Source organism: Anopheles cruzii, chromosome 2 (genome assembly GCF_943734635.1).
Source record: "Anopheles cruzii chromosome 2, idAnoCruzAS_RS32_06, whole genome shotgun sequence".
NCBI classification, from domain to species: Eukaryota; Metazoa; Arthropoda; class Insecta; order Diptera; family Culicidae; genus Anopheles; species Anopheles cruzii.
In genome coordinates, this window is record NC_069144.1 from 46,782,591 (window position 1) to 46,800,899 (window position 18,309).

General features: G+C 49.1%; 2 protein-coding genes and 1 long non-coding RNA gene across 3 annotated transcripts; all 3 read right to left on the minus strand.

Moving 5' to 3' along the window:
* Positions 1-1,167: 1,167 nt before the first annotated feature.
* On the minus strand, positions 1,168-2,236 carry LOC128267696 (uncharacterized). The gene is made up of 2 exons (XM_053004586.1): positions 1,943-2,236; positions 1,168-1,862 (listed from the first exon to the last, which is right to left on the minus strand). Exons 1-2 carry the CDS (start codon positions 2,046-2,048, stop codon positions 1,477-1,479), a joined length of 492 nt encoding a protein of 163 aa, XP_052860546.1. The 5' UTR covers positions 2,049-2,236; the 3' UTR covers positions 1,168-1,476.
* A 3,055-nt stretch (positions 2,237-5,291) lies between these two features.
* Positions 5,292-5,885, minus strand: LOC128268557 (uncharacterized). The gene is made up of 4 exons (XR_008269156.1): positions 5,749-5,885; positions 5,645-5,684; positions 5,506-5,534; positions 5,292-5,430 (listed from the first exon to the last, which is right to left on the minus strand). It is a non-coding gene; the product is annotated as an uncharacterized LOC128268557 (long non-coding RNA).
* Positions 5,886-8,945: 3,060 nt separating this feature from the next.
* LOC128268136 (myocyte-specific enhancer factor 2) lies at positions 8,946-15,918 on the minus strand. Its single transcript, XM_053005158.1, has 8 exons — positions 15,865-15,918; positions 15,585-15,788; positions 14,320-14,707; positions 14,093-14,254; positions 13,385-13,533; positions 13,083-13,306; positions 12,548-12,963; positions 8,946-12,467 (listed from the first exon to the last, which is right to left on the minus strand). The coding sequence occupies exons 1-8, from the start codon at positions 15,916-15,918 to the stop codon at positions 12,295-12,297; spliced, it is 1,770 nt and encodes a 589-aa protein (XP_052861118.1). The 3' UTR covers positions 8,946-12,294.
* Between the last annotated feature and the right edge of the window lie 2,391 nt (positions 15,919-18,309).

Genomic DNA, 18,309 nt, shown 5'->3' on the forward strand with positions numbered 1-18,309 from the left:
TGCCGTCGCTGCTTTCGTGCGCCAGCCCATCTAGTAGCCATCGCTCGAACACTACGTTGTTCGCATACACGAACATACGGTGTCGGTACAGCTTGTGGACAACGCCCGGTGATCCGTTGGTGTGGTGGTCCGGTGCCACCAGGGCGCGCCACTCGACGAACCCGGCATGCTGCAGCAGCCACAGAAACTCGTCCAAGTGGCGGCACGCAAACAGCGACACTCTGGACGACTGGAGGTAGTCCCGCATACCGGACGGATTGATGATGACCGCCGAATGGTCCGCATTCCACTGCAAAATCTTCACCTGCGGATCGTTCGTCATCACCCACAGCTTCAGAACGAACGGGAACTTGGACAGCCTCTCCAGCGACAGCCGCCCCATTACGGTGTGCTTCAGATTCGTTTCCACATCGGTCATTTCGCCGGCTGTCGAACGCTTCTTCGATGGCCGCGGTTGAAAGTCTCACGCAGTACTGCTGATGGTCGGCAGGTGCATTTTTTCCCAGTTTCCCGCGAAATTTTCCGCCCAGTTTCTATGGCAACCGCCGGCGGAGACGTGTGAGACGTGGCGGAAGGAGAGGGGCATGGCCTGCTATTGTATGGTGGACGTTTGCAGGGCAAGTGTTTCCTGTCCTTTAGTTGAATTGCTACAGTTCCGTTCGGTCATCTCTGCTGCCGAACCCATTCTTCGATGGCTTCTGTTGAAATTATCGGCAGGCACCTGATGGTTGTCAGGTGCATTTTTTCCGTGACAATTCGTGTGTCCCGCGAAATTTTCGCCCAGTTTCTATGGCAACTACGCGGAGACGTGTGAGACGTGCCGGGAGGAGAGGGGTCTGGCTTACCATGACGGATGATGGACGTTTGCAGGGGAAATGTTTCCTATTTTCATGCAATTCAAAATAACCCTTTTGCGAGACAATAATGCGTTCTGCGGGAAAGCCAAGGGCAGCCACCGGTTCACTGTAAAATTAGACCCGAATGAGAGTAGACAAAGTAGGCTGTTGCCATGAAGAAATCCGTTTCATCCAAATGTGGTCAAATGGTGGTTAAAAAAATCTGCGGACCAACTTTCTTTGGGGCATCCGCCGAACCGCGTTAAGTACGTTTAAAAACTAAAAACTGGGCCATAGCAAGGCAAAATAGAGGTTTTTTTGTGTATGGTTTACTTTCCAAAATATGGGAACTTTATTTGATGAACAACTCTCGGGTGTTCTAATTCTTTTCTATTCGAGTATTCTTACTCCATGGCAATACGCTATGCGCCATATACAGTTCGTGGGAAAAATAACCCATAACAGCTAAATAGAGCTTCTTACCAACCTAATTGATCGCATTCTCGTTCCGATTATCTTCAGATTTGGGCCCGCGATTCGTACCGGGCCCCTGGTACACCACTGGAAGTTAGCGTCGTCGTTCCATCGTTATCACTCCTCGGCCGATTCCGATAGGTTTGAGTTAGTTTTAGGTTTCCTTCTAATGGCCTTTATAGTCGGGGTTGTAGGGTGCTTGAGGAGCGTACGCATCGGTCATCACTTGGTCGTAGCTCGGCGGATTGGCCATCGGTGGTCCGGTGGCAGCGTGGGGAGCCGTGGGAGCTGCACCCGGATAAACCGGGTGTGTCTGTTGGGGCAGGACCGGGAACTGCGTCGGTGGTCCCTGTGGGGGCACCGACTGCACGGGATACTGCTGGACAACCGGGTACGGCTGCGTGGGGTACGGTTGCTGCGTAGGGTAGGCGACCTGCATCACCGGATACACTCCGGTGCCGGTCGTGTGGCCCTGTACCACCACTCCCGGGGGAATCTGATTCTGGACACCGGTGGCCACTCGGTGTGTTTCGGACGTGATGACAACGGGCGCTAGGGGAATAGCAACAGGAATCGATTTTAGCGACAAGTGATAATGTACAATGTTAAACCTTGCGCCGAGCTATACTTACTCGCAATCACCATGCCCTGGCTCGAGCGTCTCGTGCAGCACCATCTGACCAGCGCGCAGATCACGAAGAACGCGAAAATGCCACCAAATATTGCGACAAAATCCATCGCAAAATGTTGGCGGAAGTTGTGTTCTTCAAGGCTACGCACCGCACGGAATGTAAGCGATCGGAAACGCGACTTTTGGCACCGTCAAACACAGCAAACAGTGTTTTCAGTGTGATTCATACCGCGCGATAAGTGATACAAGTGTTTGTTTTCCCCTCACAGAGCCTAAACGCGCACTTGCAATCGCAGCGAACCAGCAAAGCCAAGGCCGGAACAACGAAAGGCATACGCGCGACTTTGACAGTCCGCCGTGTTCTAAAGCTCGGCGTGTTCTAAAAGCTCGACTGTCAGTAAACGTCAAACGTCAAAGTAAAAAAAAAGCTAATCTAGAAAGACCGCGAACGAACGCAGAATTGTGTTTTTTCTGTGTTTCGTGAACGCTTTCTTTCCCACGGATGCTGAACACGATTAATTAGTTTAGCTCAGTGCGTGTTTACTTTAATTGCTTTTCGTGAACATGAGCTAGTGACACTTTCGGCTTTGTGTTATTGGGAATCAGATGCGGACAACCGAACTGCGAATACTGCTGTGCATCCGCTACTTCGATCAGCTCCGGCTCGGTATACGACGGAACTGCGCCAGGTATTTCCCGGGTGACCACGATGGGTTCTGGTGGTGAAAAGGAAGCCAGGTGATTAGCGGTCGGTGCGCGCTTTGTGCAGAGTCTCCAAAGCATTGCCGGTACTTACTAGTGCGTTTACGGAATGCTCTGCGCCCGATCAAGTAACTGCCGATCAAGAAAAGCATGGAAAACAGCGTCAAACCGATCGCTACGTTACGATCCATTGCTGGTCGGTTTGCAACTAATATGCGCATCGACCGCACTGGCTGCCGGCTGTAGCATGAGTCATCGATCGATGGTGTAATTGCGGCGGGTGAGAAAAAACCCGAGTTGTGTACCGGTAAACACAAACCTGTTCTTAGCGACACTGCGTGTATTCGGGTGGGATAGATAATAAACAAACTGAGAAAACGATTTTTCGCACTCAACCATTAACAAATTGGGGGGAAAAGTACAAAACGTGCGTGAGATTAAGTAAAAAAACATTGGTATGAAACGGAAACAAAACAAAATTGCATAAAATAAAGATACTCAATCTAAAAGTAAACAAACAAAACGAGTATTGGCATTCTTTGGCGCTTCAATTCGATCGACAGCGAGAGCTAAGCGATTCGTCGAACGTCGACAATTCACATCGCGCCAAAATGTAGACAATCCGCAAAGCACGTGCAAGATTTTTAAAACAAAAGCTCTCGGCTGTCTGTGAGCTTCAGGCCAGTAAGCTCCGCGGGCTTCAATTTTGCGCTACCTCTTGATCTGGTATATTCCCCTGGTAAGATTTGGGAATTTTTGCGACACAGTTCAGAGACGAAAATTCTCGTCGAGCCGCGCCTTTTCGGATGGTTTTTTGAATCGTGGAGCCAGTTTTTCATAAATTGAAGCAGGTTGATTTAGTTTTGAACTTTTTATTTGTAATTCAACAAAATCCGTCGTATGTATTTACAAATAATTACGTTCTTGCGCAAAAAGTATTTAATTGCAGATCTTCTGACGATGCGCCGATTGCAAGCGTTTATAACTGTAGAAAAAAGGACGAGTGTTGAGCTAGAAAGAGAAAATAAACCAATTTTAATCACCAATCATAATACTGTTTTCATTAGCCCGCAAAAGAACATATCCGAAATTGCAAGAAAGAAAGGTTTGCACATTAATCTTGGAAGCGAAAAGAATAATGGCTAAACATGGCGACAAACCAAGGTTTCGCTGTTCTTTCCCCGTGTCCGAGAATTTCTTTCCATGATTCACAGAAACCAGGTGGCCAGCGGCAAGAGATTCTTGTACATCTAATATATTTGTTTATTTGTTTGTTTGTTTTTTATGTTTCTTTTCCAAGCAGTCCTGCTTTTGTTTGTCTCCTACGCCTCACGCGGGGGGAATCGTTTTCTTCCCTCTTTCACGTGTTTGCACACACATGCACACTTCCGGGGAATGGAAAACTAATGGCCATCTTTTTCTTTCCCCGATAGAGTTAAATTCTTTATCTCTCTCTCGCTACTCGGCCTGCGGGCGGCCCCAAACGAAACAATTTGAGAAACAATTCGCGGATCCGCGGACCCGGAAACAAGATAACGAGATTAGGATAACAACGAAAAGTTTCAACAAAACGTGAAACACAAACAACGGGCACGCGCACACACGCGTTTTGTGCGAAACTTTGTTCCGTTCGGTGTGCGGTAGCGCTGCTGCCGGCTCCCTGCGGTGACTGTTCCGGATCCTTTTTCATTTTTTTTACACATTTCAAGGTACTATGTTTGTTGGTTTGCTCCTTTGCGCCGCTTTGTGGCACATCCTTGCGCTTCGCTTACTTTGTTGTTCAAACCCAATAAATAATGTACACAACTCTCTCGCTCTGTCTCTCGCGCGCGTTATAAATCCTTAATCAAACAGCACGGACGGCATATCAAACCAAACCGTGCTGCGGGATGAAAAGGTACAGAGAGACAGAGAGAGCAAAAGTGATCATAGTATGCTACGCTGAACTAAACCACCAAACGTACCACACACACACACACATACACACACGTACACACCAAAGGAACATCGAATAGTAGAAATTGGAAACAACATCTCTTGCTCTCTCTCTCGCTTTCTCGCTCTTCAAGCGGATGCAATGCCATCTCACTCGCTTAATATCCTTTTTAGTGGGGTTACTTGGATGGCGCACCCCACCACAGAACAACGGGGAATAACATTTAGTACACACTCTTTCACCGCGCCATTTTTATGCGCCGTCTTCTTGGATGCATTTCTCTCGGTTTTCCTATCGTTTTGTTACACACTAAGCTCATTGTTTCTCTTCCGTTTACCTTGTGATTTGTATGATTTTAGAAAACTATACCCCTTTTGCGCATGTTTCACAATTTTCTTTTGTCTAATGTTTTTTTTTGTCATTCTCATGTAATTGGTTCCTTTGTTGCGTTACCGTTCCGGCTACTACCCAGCGGGCAAAATCTGTCGTGCGACCTCGGAACAACCGTCGGGACAAGCTCGGAACAAAGAATTTTAATTCTCTTGTTCCGACGCGTTTTTCTGCACGGCGCTGAAACGCTTCATGTATAACGCTTTAGTGGTGTGTGTGTCATGAACTCGGTTCATCCAGTACCTCCCCCCCCTCCCGCCCTAGCCCACGTTTCGGATCTGAATATACCCGACAAACTTGGTTAAAATTTTTAAACATTTATTTCTCACAAATCGTATAACACGATAAAAACAACACTATAATTATCACATGCACATCACTATACTTCTCCAGCGTCCTACGGCACCATTTCACGCGCTTCCTTCTCGAGACGGGACGTTGCTCAGCTCACTTCGTGGTACCTGTAATTGGAAAAAAAAGGACCCGTGAATACTTTAAACACTGCACAATTGTTAAAACACTGCCAAAATACTTACTTACAAACATTTACGGCATCCTCCTGCAGCTGCAATAAGCAAAAGAAACAGATTATTATACGAAAACTACGCAACTCTGCGCGTACATGACGAGCGATCTTTGATCACTCTGAACGCCAAAAACACTTGCAATACTTACCAAATTCTTTCGGCGATACCTTCTGCAGACATTTGGCGAACTGTAAACATAAAAAGAGCACTGAATTAAATAAAAAAACAACACTTTTTAACGTATATACTTACTTTACTGCGACTTGCTAAGATGCCATCAGCGCCGGGATCAAAACAAACCGAACTGACAGTGCAATGGCCAACGCACACACATACACCGCGTTGGGTACCATGTAAGACATCGTTCAATAAGTCCCGAGACTAGCGTAGAGATGGTGCTAATAATGCCATTTATATACCAAGATTCAGAAGTACACACCTTCAGATAAGGTATAATTAATTGTAAGATGTAATATAATTTGATGCAATTCGAAACATAACATAGTTGTTTCATTTACTTCATAGTTTTTCATAGTTTTCATTTCAAACATTTCATAATTAGTGTCGGGACTTATTGAACGAAGTGTTATGTTCACGGAGGCCGCGCATGCGCACAAACGACGCCTCGATTCGAAGCGATAATTCTCCATAGTCCAACCCCATGGTTTTGACTATGGAAAATCCGACAGAGCGAGAAAGGAAAAAACATGTTCGAAGGAGCGAATGAAATGGCAACACCCGGTGTTGCGCTGGGCCTGTGACAGAGTGAGGTTGTGGGCTCGAGGGGGTAGGAACGGGGAAAAATATCGCGTGACGGATGAATTTTTGAAACGCTTTGCCCGCGGGGTACTGTGTTCCTTGTCACGTTTAATTTTGTTTTTCTTCTCAACTCGTAGCATAGTGTCCCCGCTCTCTCACTCTCTCTACACACAGGCACACAGGCGCTTTTGTATCTTGTGTTTGTTTGTGTTTATCATCTGCGTCCTGTGTATTGTATCATTGTATAATTTGTTCACCGGAATTTGTGTGTTTTTGTACAGCGTTCGCCCACAGTGCATCTGTGGAGGAAATGCGACACCAATCGATCAATTGGAGAGGCAGATGATGGGCGAGCGTGGGCACTTCGGGTGGCGGTTTTACTCCCACACAGGTAGACATATCTTTCCGCCCTAAATAATCGCTCGCATTAGCATGGTGCGGCTGGTTCTGTGTGTGTGCGCGCGCGCTGAATAACAAAATCTTCTTGCGACCATTTGCGACTTGTTAACAGGTTTTGCTGTTCACAGCTTGTCTGCCTTGGTTTATGTTTGTCGATCGATCACCACTGGGAGAACGAGGCGATCGAGAGGTCCTTAATAATTTTCTGTTTTGCCTACACCATGCTCGGGTGGTCCCCCGAAAGGTAACCGAATAGTTCTCCGGTTTCACCGGTAGCCGGTGCTTCGACACGATGGCCTGGTGTGTGTCCTTTCACCTTAACCAGCATGGAGTGACAAGAGATCGTTGGCCGTCGTGACCGCGCTTTAATGCTAATATAAGTTTAGCTCTCTCCGTATCGGGCTTTAGTAGATAAATAAGTTTCTTGTGATACACACTTTGCTCGTATCGCTATCAGGAATCGTAGGAAGAGATAGTTTCTACTGTAAGGTTTCTTTGTGTCCTGCCCCCGGACAAGGGGCGCATGCCTTGAAGCGCGCGACCAGTGATCTCGCCGCCGTCGTCCTTCCTACTGCTGGCTACCGCTCCTCCCGCTCAGCGCTTCTTACTTTTCTACAAAAAGACTGGTAACTTTCATGTGACCTTCCGCGGCGGCGATCAAATGACGACGACGACGGCGGCAAATGTATGATTTTTCTTTTTGTTTCATAATTTTTCGTATATAATACGGATATCAAAGGTACATTTGCGGCTCAAACGAGGGAAAGGAACAGTGGTTGCGCGGGCAGAGTGGGTAACTTTGGGGTAGAGTGTGGAATCCGGATCGCATCCTCATCAAAGCGCCATTCGCACTCGGCTGCTGCTGCTTCTTCGAAGGCTTCCTTTCTATGGTGCGCTTTTGCTCAACACGACTACTGGCTAACTGTAAATAGGACGTAATAATGGGTAACGAATCTGTACTAGTTGTTTGAGAAGTGCAAACACATCGGAGAGCCCCGGGCCCAGGGTCCCGGGCACCCACTCCGCGGGCGGGGACAAGTGCGCTCTTAAAGAGTAGGATCTAGGACCCTGTTTAGTTTGTTGGCGGCGGTCTGACGCGCGGTGGTTGGGATTGTAAATACGTTCCGTTGCCCAAGTTCCGCGCGGTTCGGTTCTGTAAGAAGTCTCTGAACGGGTTGCGCGCTCTGTGCGCTCTCTTGTAGAGAGCGCAGGGCTTTCGGGCTTTCTGGGCCACCATCACCGGGTTGGCCCGGGTTTCGGTTTGGGCATCGGTTTTCTGTAGTTCAGCATGTTGTTCCATCATCTTCTTTGTTTGTACATAGGCACTGTGTTTAAGGCATCTACAAAGTGGAGGTAATAATTAACATTCATACAAATTTCGACAAGTTTGTGTTTTTTTCCGTTCTCGGTTGTGTCTGTTTTGTTTCCTCTTTTCTCTTCGCGCTGGGGTCGCACTTCCAGGGACCTTTGGCCGCCCATATTTGGCCGAGCGGAGCGTGCTGTGTGCTTTAAGGCACGAAGAGAGCGAGAATAGAGGACCGGAATGTTCCTTATCGGACTCCCACCGCTTCCAGAAGCAGGCTCTAAGGAAGGGGAGGCTCTCAGCAGGATGGTGTTGTGGGATGGACACACTATTCAGAGTGAGTGTTTAGAGTGATTCTGTCTTCCGTCTTCATGGTTCAAAACCAGCTTGGTTTTGTCGCTCTCTGGCTGATCATTTTTATCGTATCATCAGACTATGGGTTACGCACGCTAATCGCCAACGCCAACACACCGCGGATGCGTCTCAGGTTCTGGTTATCTATGCTAGGCTCTAAAGGTATGCTGTTTTGCGGTTATCAGCTTCATTTACATCATACATTCACATAGCAACACACACATACGCACACGTACACATTTATCAAAAATCGGTCCAAGTGTGTCATCTAGTGTGTATGCGTGAGAGAGATACAGAGAGAGAAAGAGAGAGAGTGGGTAGTGGTAACACATCACAGCAACCCGCGGAGCGATCCGCGCGTACCAGCCGCCAGGCTTTCTACGCTTTGGAGGGATTCTCTGACAGCACTTTTAGCATCAAGTTACCGATGGCCGGTTGTACTTTGCTTCCACGGCTTTCTGTAATGGAACCGAAATGGGGATAGAAAAAAAACATACTTAAACAAAACAGTAAAATAAAAAAGCGAACGAGAAATGATACTTACAAAGCACAGTGGGCTAAAAACTGAAAAAAGAAAAGCAAGTAGGAGGATGTACGGAAAAGAAAAAAAACCAAAACAGAAACCTCATTCAAGAAATAAGACAATTTTCTTTACTTTCAATGATTCTTTTCAAGGCTTTTGCTTCCCTTTTTCGCTGACTCGCGCTCCGTTGCGGAGAGCGCGGATGCACACACGAAACAAAAAAACAAACTATTGCAATAACATAACTCTATGACTGGAAAAGAAGAAAACGCTATTCTCAACCTACGCAAAGTACACACACACGGCAACGCAGCCAGCGGTCGCTAGCCGAACCGTGTGCCGATAAGGACTGCTTTGGCGCGCATCTGAATCGCAGCAGCTCAAGAGGTCCTTAAAGCTGCGCAAAGCACCAGACACCACCGGCTAGCGACCACTGTTTGCGCTTTTGCTACCATTTACACTGTTTTTTTTTTCGTTAAAAGAACGATATCCACTGATGATAAACAGAGTAACACAAAGTAAAACGGGGTTTTTCAGGTTGTGTAAAATAAAAATAAAACAAAGAAAGAACTAAAACGAACTTGGCAAAAACACGACATAGCTTATTGAAAGGGCTGTTACTTGGTATAGTAGTAGGTCCGTATAGAGTAGATCAAATAAATATCATTCTTTGTAGCACTAGCCCTAACCCTAGAGGCCTAACCACTGGCTCTGGATCTTATCCTTATGAACAAACACGCGCACAAATACACACATACACACCCGCACACACACGCGCGCGTGCGAATTTGCTTCAGTTCTCCCGGCGCCAGCCAGTCAGAAAGTAAATGAAATCGGTAGAACTCGGTCGTGGCAAAAACTAAACATCTACTATCATGCGTGCTCTATGAACTATTGACTTTTTTAATCAGTGGCGATCAAAACGGAGAGAGCTGAAGCTGAAGCACACATATTGAAGATATTGCACGATCCGTTTGCACAACGATCACACGCAACAACGTGCGATCATCACACACGGTTTACGAAACCACGCTTGTGTGTGTGCGCGTGTCTGTGTGTGTTAGGTTTTGCACCACAAACACAGATCGTACGATCAAACGTAATAGTCACTAGTAATGGTTAAAATCAAAACGCAAACGACAAGGCTTGATACTAACTGAGGACGCGGAGGGAAGACCAAAAACACCGAGAAAAACGTAGAAAAACGTGGCTATTCAAACGAAAGTAACGGCACGCGGCGCGGCACGGCACAGCGCGGCCCGCACGGCTTCTGCTTTCCGGATCGCCGGATTTGCCGGTTTGTTTCATGGTGGTCTAAGTTTAATGTTCTACTAAGGCTAAGTGTGTTGTCCTTTACGACATGTCTTCTGTCACCTCTTTTTCTCTCCCTCTCTCTCTCTCTCTCTCTCTCTCTCTCTCTTTCTCCCTTTGTTTTCTCCCCTGCCTTGGTTTGTTCGTGTCACTAAATTGTAAAATATACAGAGAAGTAATCCTATTAATGGCACACAAACTAGTTGTTACAGTTTTTTTGTTTTCTTTACTATGCTGTTTTCATATTTGTATTTTTCGCAATTCTCTTCTTCAGATTTGCCGATTTTCGACTTTGTCTCTCTTTCTCTTTCTCTCTCTCTCTCGCGCTGTGTTTTGTGTGTGTGTTTTTTAACGATGTGAGAAATATCCATCGCTTATACTTTATCGCTAGAGTACATTTGTTTCCATCCCATACCAGAGTCGAGACTGCCTGTGTCTGTGTGTGTGTAATTGTTTGTCCCATTCTATGAAGAATTCAACGTGCGTCATTCCGTACCGCTTTCACTATCTTCAGTATGAGCCATCTCGCCATATCCTTGTTGTCCTATCCTTAGAGTTCTATCATCAGTTATTGTGTAGATATCGGACTTTTTCCGTTCTCTGTTACGGAGCGCTCTTCACATCAACACACACACACAGACACACACTAGTATTTTTTCCGCTCCTCTGTTTGTGAGACTGGCGAGACAGTTTTAATTACGTCCTATACTCATCCCAACCAACGGGAGTTGGATGAATCCTCCCTCTGAATTGATATGTCTGGCTCGGGATCAATGTTTTATATTACGGCATATATGGCATCACCACCAGCTACTACTGCTGCTGCGCAACACGGGACACTCACAAACAGGCACACTCACGCACACTGATGTCATAAAAGATACGCTCTGAACGATCGATCGATCGGTCCATTATGGATCACATCGCCGGACCGGGCAATCGGGTGCTTCTGTTCGAGTTGCACCTCACAAGAATCCGAAAAGGAATGGCCACAATTGCCACGCGTGTACACGCAGAAAGATATGCCTCAGCATACACGCATACCAGGTATGGCCAAAAAATATCGGGAACTTTCAATTTGAACTTTTGTATGATTCCGATAGTGACAAAGACTTTTTTGCGTTTCAAAGAGTTGAGAGTGTTGCATGTCGCGGGAAAGTGCCAGAACGACCATCAAGCAGCATCAACTGATAAGCTACTTCTTTGATAAATAAAGAATTTTTGGATTTACAAATCAATTCCCGATATTCTTTGGCCACCAGGTCACCTTGACCCGGAGAGTTCGTTCCCTGCGCTAAACACACAACATACTTTACTGCTTACTTATCCGACCAAAAGAACGGCCGAGCGGTTCTTTTGTGGCCCGCGGACTAAACCGGTTCACAGATCCAAACCGAAAAACCCAAACAGTTCTATAATATTGCACAATAAAAGGTCCAAGGCAAATTCTTCGACTGGGGGACGGAGCTCAAAAACATCCGATAAAAATAAAGTGTCCACTCCACTATCAAAATGGTGTGCTGTGTGCTGTGTGCGCCCATGTGTGTCCAACAACAGACCCGGGATTCGGGATCCGAAATCCTTCATCAAGAATTAGCCAACACGCTGCTGACACCAGCACCGCTTAGTAGTGTGGTGGCATCGAGGCGACGGCGATGGACTGTTGTGACTGAGCATCGACTGTGACACCGCCGCCGCCGTTCAGCGAGGGTGACGGTGAGTGTCCCGCGGACAGGTGCTTCGCTTCACTGCTGTTACTATTATGGTTGTGATATGGCGACGTCGGTTGGCTGGAATAGCCATGGTTGCTGTTGCTGTTGCTGCTGGACAGATGCTGCTGCTGCTGCTGCTGCTGCTGCTGGCGTTGGAGTTGATGATGATGATGATGATGCTGCTGCTGCTGGTTATAGAAAGGATGCAACAATTGCGACGAAATGTGTTGCTGTTGCTGGAGTTGCTGCAAATGATGGTAATGATGGTTGTGGTGACCGTGAAGCTGTTGCTGGAGAGGCTTGTGTGTGGTCAGGTTGGTGCTTCCAGTGCCATTGTCTGCCTCAATTATCACGACCTGGTTCGAGTTATCATCCAGATAGCAATGGCCACCATCGCCACGGGAGCCGCCGCCGCCGCCGCCGCCAGTCTTTAGGGGCTATGTCGCCCAACCCTCCGATATTCTTGGTCTTTTATGCGCCTGGGCGGACGGAGCATCGTACTCGGGTAGATGGCTGCCACCGGTGCTGAGATGCCTGATGTCGACCGGCGACGGTGCGTTGGTTGGCGTCACCGAACCTCCCAAATGCCCCCCGATCGGCATATAGGAATCTGTTTTGGGAAGAGTGGGAACCGCCGGTCAGATCACTACGGTTCTGAGAGCGCGTCCGTCACGTCCTGCGGCAACTTACCAGGTGTCGGTGTTAGGTGGCCGGTCGAGGAAGGTCTCGAGTGTATCATGTGGCTGTGGTTGAGGTTGGCGCCTAACGAACCCGCGGCCGAACCGCCTCCACTGACCACCACGTTGCCGCCCATCGAGCTCACCGTCAGTTGCTGCGCATTGTTTCCGTTCGTGTGCTGGCTGCTTGGCTGGTTGGGTGCGCTGTTCACGCCACTGCTCGCTGGTCCATTCGCACTGGTAGCGCCATTGGTTCCGCCGCCGCCACCACCACCACCACCGGGTATGCCGTGGTGATGCGACGCGTTGCTGTGGTGCTCCCGCGGCGGTGAGATCGGTTCCGCCTTAATCTTCACCGAGAGGGGCGAAGTCGAGGGAGGTGGCGTACTGTTGGACACGGCTAGGTGGGGCAACCCGCTGAAAAGTATTCTGAGTAAGTTCACGCACAATTAACGCAACGCAGGTTAGAAAAAAAAACAGCTCCGTGGCCACGCTCGCCGACGCAGGGGGGTGGGATCAATCGCCTAGAGGACAGAGTATGTGCTAACCTAGAGTGCTGCAAGCTGCCCATGGCGGCCGCGGCTGCTGCGGCCGATGTGTTTTGGCTGTGGTTGGACGTAGCGCCCCACGGACCGATCATGATGTCGGAGTTGAGCGAAAAGTCCTGCGCCCCGAACGACCCCAGGGTGGTCGTGTAGTTCGTCAGTCCCGGAATCGGTGTCTGCAGTGCCACTACCGGTGTGTTTAAATTCGTCTGTTGCCGGGCCGTGTGCTGTGTAACGAGGAACCAAAGGCAGTTTTGGGATTAGAAGGTGAGGAGAAACCCCGGAAAGTGTGCGCCACGTCGTACCTCCACGTAAGAAATGTCGTCCGCACTGACGGTCGGGTTCATGGGCGTCGGGATGACTACTCGCAGATTGGTCGACCGTGAGCCGGAGCTTCCGCTACCGCCCGATGGGCTTTGCTTTATCGTTTGGACTGCGTTATCAAAATGGAACTCTGTTTGAAAATAAGACACTTTAGCGTTATCCGTTTTACTTTTGTTGTTTACAGTTTCCCTTTTGGTTTCTTCACTACTCGTTCTCGCAGCTCGTCTTTCGACGCGTGGATGGTTTTTAGTGAGTTTGGCACACGTAACACACGCACGCTGTTGGCCGGAGAACGGCCGAAGCCAACAAACGAAGGTAAGCAATGGAAAATCATCCAAAGTTCGAATATTAGTTCGTTCAAACAAACGTTAGACGTTCAAAAAACAAAAAAACTCTGTTAAATTAAACACACAAAACACACGGTTATCAAGGTGTCGATACGTAGTTATGTAGAAATCTCTCTCTCTCACTGCGAATCCGCTTCTTCACAACTGGTACACACTTCTAGCTGTTATCCGCGTGCGCGAACAACCTGGGGCATGCTGAATGGCTCAGAAACTCCGGAACACCATCCGTGGGGGGGATATCGTTCGAAAGATCGAGCTCGAGAGCCGAGAGAAGCACGCGGCGGGGAAAAAGTGCACAACAGACAAAACAAAATCGGGGAAGCAAAAACAAACCATGCTTACTTTTGTTATGGGTGTTATGGGTGTTATTGTTGTTGTTATTATTATTGTGTGCCTGATGCGCGCCAATACCTGGACTCGGGCCGGGGCTCGGCGATCCGCCAAGGGGTGACGCCGAATGGGGGTATCCGTTGGACATTTCCAAGATGCCGCCAGATGGGTAGACTGTAGGGAGAGCGAAAAACCGAAATCAGTGGGTGTACGTAACGGGGAGGGGGATGGACACGTACCCGAATCGGTTTCCGAGCTGGACGGCCGGGGACTAATACTATTGTGTGCCATCTGCGGGCTGCTCTGGAGCATCGAGTCGTTGTACGTTCCGATCACCGGCACCGACACGGGCACGGACACCGGCAGCGTGTAGCTGTTGGTGGCCATGCTCGAGCGCCCGCCGCCACCGCCGCCGCCGCCGCCGCCGCCACTGCCGCCGCCACTTCCGCCGCCGCCACCACCGCTGGCCGACAGCTGCTGGTTGCGCTGCATCATGATCTGGAAGTCTTCATCCATTTTGTTGTACTTTGCCTCCGTGCGCGGGGTGAGATTGTAGCTATCCTCCGGTTCCGGCGAGTCCGGCGACATGGTGCCATTTTTGTTCTCTTTCTGCGCGTTCACCTGCAACTGTGAGCAGACAGGACTTACAAGAATACGGACCGGGGGTCGCTTTCGGCGAGACGCTTCCAGTTTTCCAATTGGTCACACTCTATTACCGCACATTGCAACCACACACACAAACACACACACGCGCGGGCCATCAATTGAACTTTTAGCATGAAAATGGAGCGCCATGCAGTGGACAGTTATTACAAAGAGGCAACATAACACGGGCATGGGCTGAAGAGTTTCGGGACTATTACTGGCGATGGCGTTAATCTTATAACATTCCCCGCTTTTTCAGTTAGTACTAACCTTCGCAAGGAAAGGTGTTAAAATTACTGTCAAAACATGTTACAAAGACAACTCCGCTCCATTAGAAACAATAACAAAACGTCCAAATGAGGCGATAACAGAAGAAAACATAAAAAAAAATCCACAAAATCGTTGTGACTGATCGAAAATTAAGTTGCGTGAGTTAGCTGACAATATAAGCATATCAAAAGACCGGAATGTTTGCGTTGATCTGTGACCATGGATTAAACATGGACACTTCACTCCGAAACCAAAACGATCGTCATCTGAGTATTTTGAGCCAACAATATAAATCGTTCTACGTGTGGCTCTTTCTGGAGCCAAGTGCAATAAAGCCGTGATGAATAAAGCCAATTTTGAACCAAAAACCTGACTCGTTTTCTTTCTTTGGCTCGGGACTTAACGCGGGGGTTGTGGGTTAAATTAGTTCGGAAGCGGATCGAAGCAAAACTCGAAGCAACTCGGGGCAGGTTAGGATCTTGATCAACACACGCACACACACACACGCACACAGACACACTCGTCCCGTTTGGTGCAGTAATATCGGTTATCAATGAAAACAGTTGCAGCATCACACCGTTAGAGGTACCTCAATGATGTTCTTGTTCGTCAGCGACTCGTGCGGCTCGTTGTACTCGGTATACTTTAGCAGCACTTTGTCCATGTCCGTGCTAGCGTACTGGTACAGTTTGTTGCTGCTGCTGAAGATGATCAGCGCGATCTCGCAGTCACACAGCACCGACAGTTCGTACGCCTTTTTCATCACCCCAAATTTGCGCTTGTTGAACGTCACCTAAAACACAGGGGGAAGAACACGGTAAAGCATTAGTACGGCCAACGTCGTCCACCGGTGCTACCGGTGCACCTACCTGCCGGTTCCGTTCATCCGTTATCCGGGAAATCTGTATCTTTTTCCGTCCCATCCTGAAGCCGCTCGCTGATCCGCTATGGTGATGGTGGCCACAGTATCGGAGCACAGCCTACTGCGCTACTGCGAGCTGCTAGGCCTACCTGGCTCGCCTCTTCTGAACCGATCTTTAACCGTTGTATTCAGAGTATTTGCTGATTTCCTACGCTACAAACACACACACACACGAGCGGGTTCCTCGTAAATCTCTCGATAACGTCCTTCTTTTGGCTCGGCCCTATCAGCGGGGAGGCGCTGTAGGTAACTAACGACACCGCATTACACTGCTGCTGCTGCTGCTGTCGTGCTCTGCAGCGGGGCCGTTGGCGGCACCCGCGGGCCTTCCTTTCGGGTGGGGGCCTCAACTCAAGTTCAAGCACAGCACCGACTGACGGTCCTGGAGTCCTTAGTTTTCTTTATACACCATCGAAGCATTTATAATGCGGCGCTGCGCTGTCTCTTGCCCTTAAATACCGGCGGCCACGCGTTCTGCTGTGGAAGAAAGGAATCCGTTTAATAACGTGCGGGACGGCGAGGCGGGACGGACAAAAGGACACTGGTCACAAAAAGGGCCAGAGGTTATTTTCGCTGTTGTTGGCCCCCTCGTTTTGCTGCGGACGGCGTATTTTGCATATTTGACGTAAAGCCTTTCCAGGCCGGCCCAACGGCAACGGCAACGGACGGCGGTACGAAGGTACTCGCTTCGCCCCAATCACAAGTGGTCAAGTGACATTTAAAATGCGTGCTAAAAACCCAATGCCAAGGCTTCGCGCGGGCGGAAGAAACTTTTCCTGGCTTCCTGGCGCGCGCGCACACACACAGCAATAAATTCGCTTTCCCCACGCGGCTCGTGCCTCACTTTAATGAAGCCGGCGGTTGCCCCACGGTTAATACGTGTATGCTGCTGCAAACCGTGTTGCAGCGGAAAGCATAACCCTTCTCTGTCGGTCGGTCGTTTGTTGCGGACACGCGAACCTACAACCTCTCACTGCGCTATTCCGTCGTCGTCGTCGTCGTCGGTTTGTTGGCCAACGGGGATTTAACCACCCCGAGGAGCCCGGAGGCAAGTACCAGTGGTCTCCCCGCCAAAACAAGTCGATACAAAACTTGGCATGCAAAAGCCGACCTTTTTCCGGACCCCGGAGGGCCCTCTCCAACATACGTGTGGGGCCACGGCCAAGGTGGAACAAGGCGGCAAGCAATAAGCATGCCCACGAATAATCGATACATTAATGTCGTCCTTCAAGGATGCGAATTTGAATTTTCACCGACACCGGGAGGCCCAAAGCCCCTTTTTGAGGGGGTTTCCTTGTGTGTTTTTTGTTCCGCGCAACACAACAAGAGCCACGGTCAATAATGCACACACTTCGAGCCTGACGGGCCGTTCTGAACTCTGATTCGATTCTGCACGGGACATGGTCGCCTGTTTCCTGGGCCGTAGTTTTCACACCGGGTCCGCCGCACGTGCTAAATGCAAACCCAAATCGGCCCATCGGCGGCCGATAATTATTGACGCTCAAATCGAATGTTTCGCGCTTGTTTCGTCGTGGGGCGAACTTAAAGATGGCGACCGTCCGGCTACTTTACGTGTGAAATGAAACTAATTTATCACACAGCCACGGCCTGCTAAGAACACGCTTGGGTTGACAGAAACCATTGGCACCCCTCATATCTTGTGGTGCATCATTTCCACTTAGTGACGAACGCCTGGTCTACGCTGATCTCGTCTCAGCAACTCAGCGCACAGTGTGTGCGTATCAAACGTGTGCGTGTGTGCGTTGGTAGCAAATTATCGCCCATCGCGAGTGACATTCTTTCGCCCGGGCTTGATCGGGGTGGGCCACGCTCGGGTTCCATCCTCATTAACCGTGGTCAACCACAAAACACATCTCTGAGCTCGGTCTAACTGCTGAAATGTCCATTTTTTTGCTAGGAGGAACTTCGCACGAGTTCTCTAGAGTTGCAAACCGAAACTAGAACCAGTTTTGTGAACTAAGCCGCAGCTTCTTGGAGGTTCGATCCGGAGATTACGTAAGAATACCGACCGGTCGCGGTTAATCGGGTTCGAAAGGAGCGCCGATCAATGTGCTGGCCCGCGAGATGTGCTGGCAGCAAGATGGGAACACCCCAGATGAGGTTCGATGGTTGTAATTGCAGAGTGTCCCACCCGGGTCCCCCCAACCATTCCAGAGGAAAACTCGGAAAACTGGTGCCAACTGTCAGGGACGCCTCGCGAAAGTCGGTGCTGCACAGCGGAATGATGCCGAGGCGCGAGCAATTCGAATCCGAACCAGACAGGGGCAATGGAGAGGCCAATTTTGGCCAGGGGTTTTCTTCCGACCGACCGGGATCGGAAGGCCCCACTACATCGGGGGCAAGAAATAGCAAGCTTTCACATTAGAACGCC

Excerpts from the sequence above, each read along its gene's own strand:
- LOC128267696 (XM_053004586.1), bottom strand. The coding sequence starts at position 2,048 with ATGGATTTTGTCGCAATATTTGGTGGCATTTTCGCGTTCTTCGTGATC. Across the intron at positions 1,863-1,942 it reads CCAGGGCATGGTGATTGCGA|CGCCCGTTGTCATCACGTCC; the intron begins GTAAGTATAGCT and ends CTATTCCCCTAG.
- LOC128268136 (XM_053005158.1), bottom strand. The coding sequence starts at position 15,918 with ATGGGACGGAAAAAGATACAGATTTCCCGGATAACGGATGAACGGAAC. Across the intron at positions 13,534-14,092 it reads CCATAACACCCATAACAAAA|AGTTCCATTTTGATAACGCA; the intron begins GTAAGCATGGTT and ends ATTTTCAAACAG. Across the intron at positions 13,307-13,384 it reads ACGACATTTCTTACGTGGAG|CACACGGCCCGGCAACAGAC; the intron begins GTACGACGTGGC and ends CTCGTTACACAG.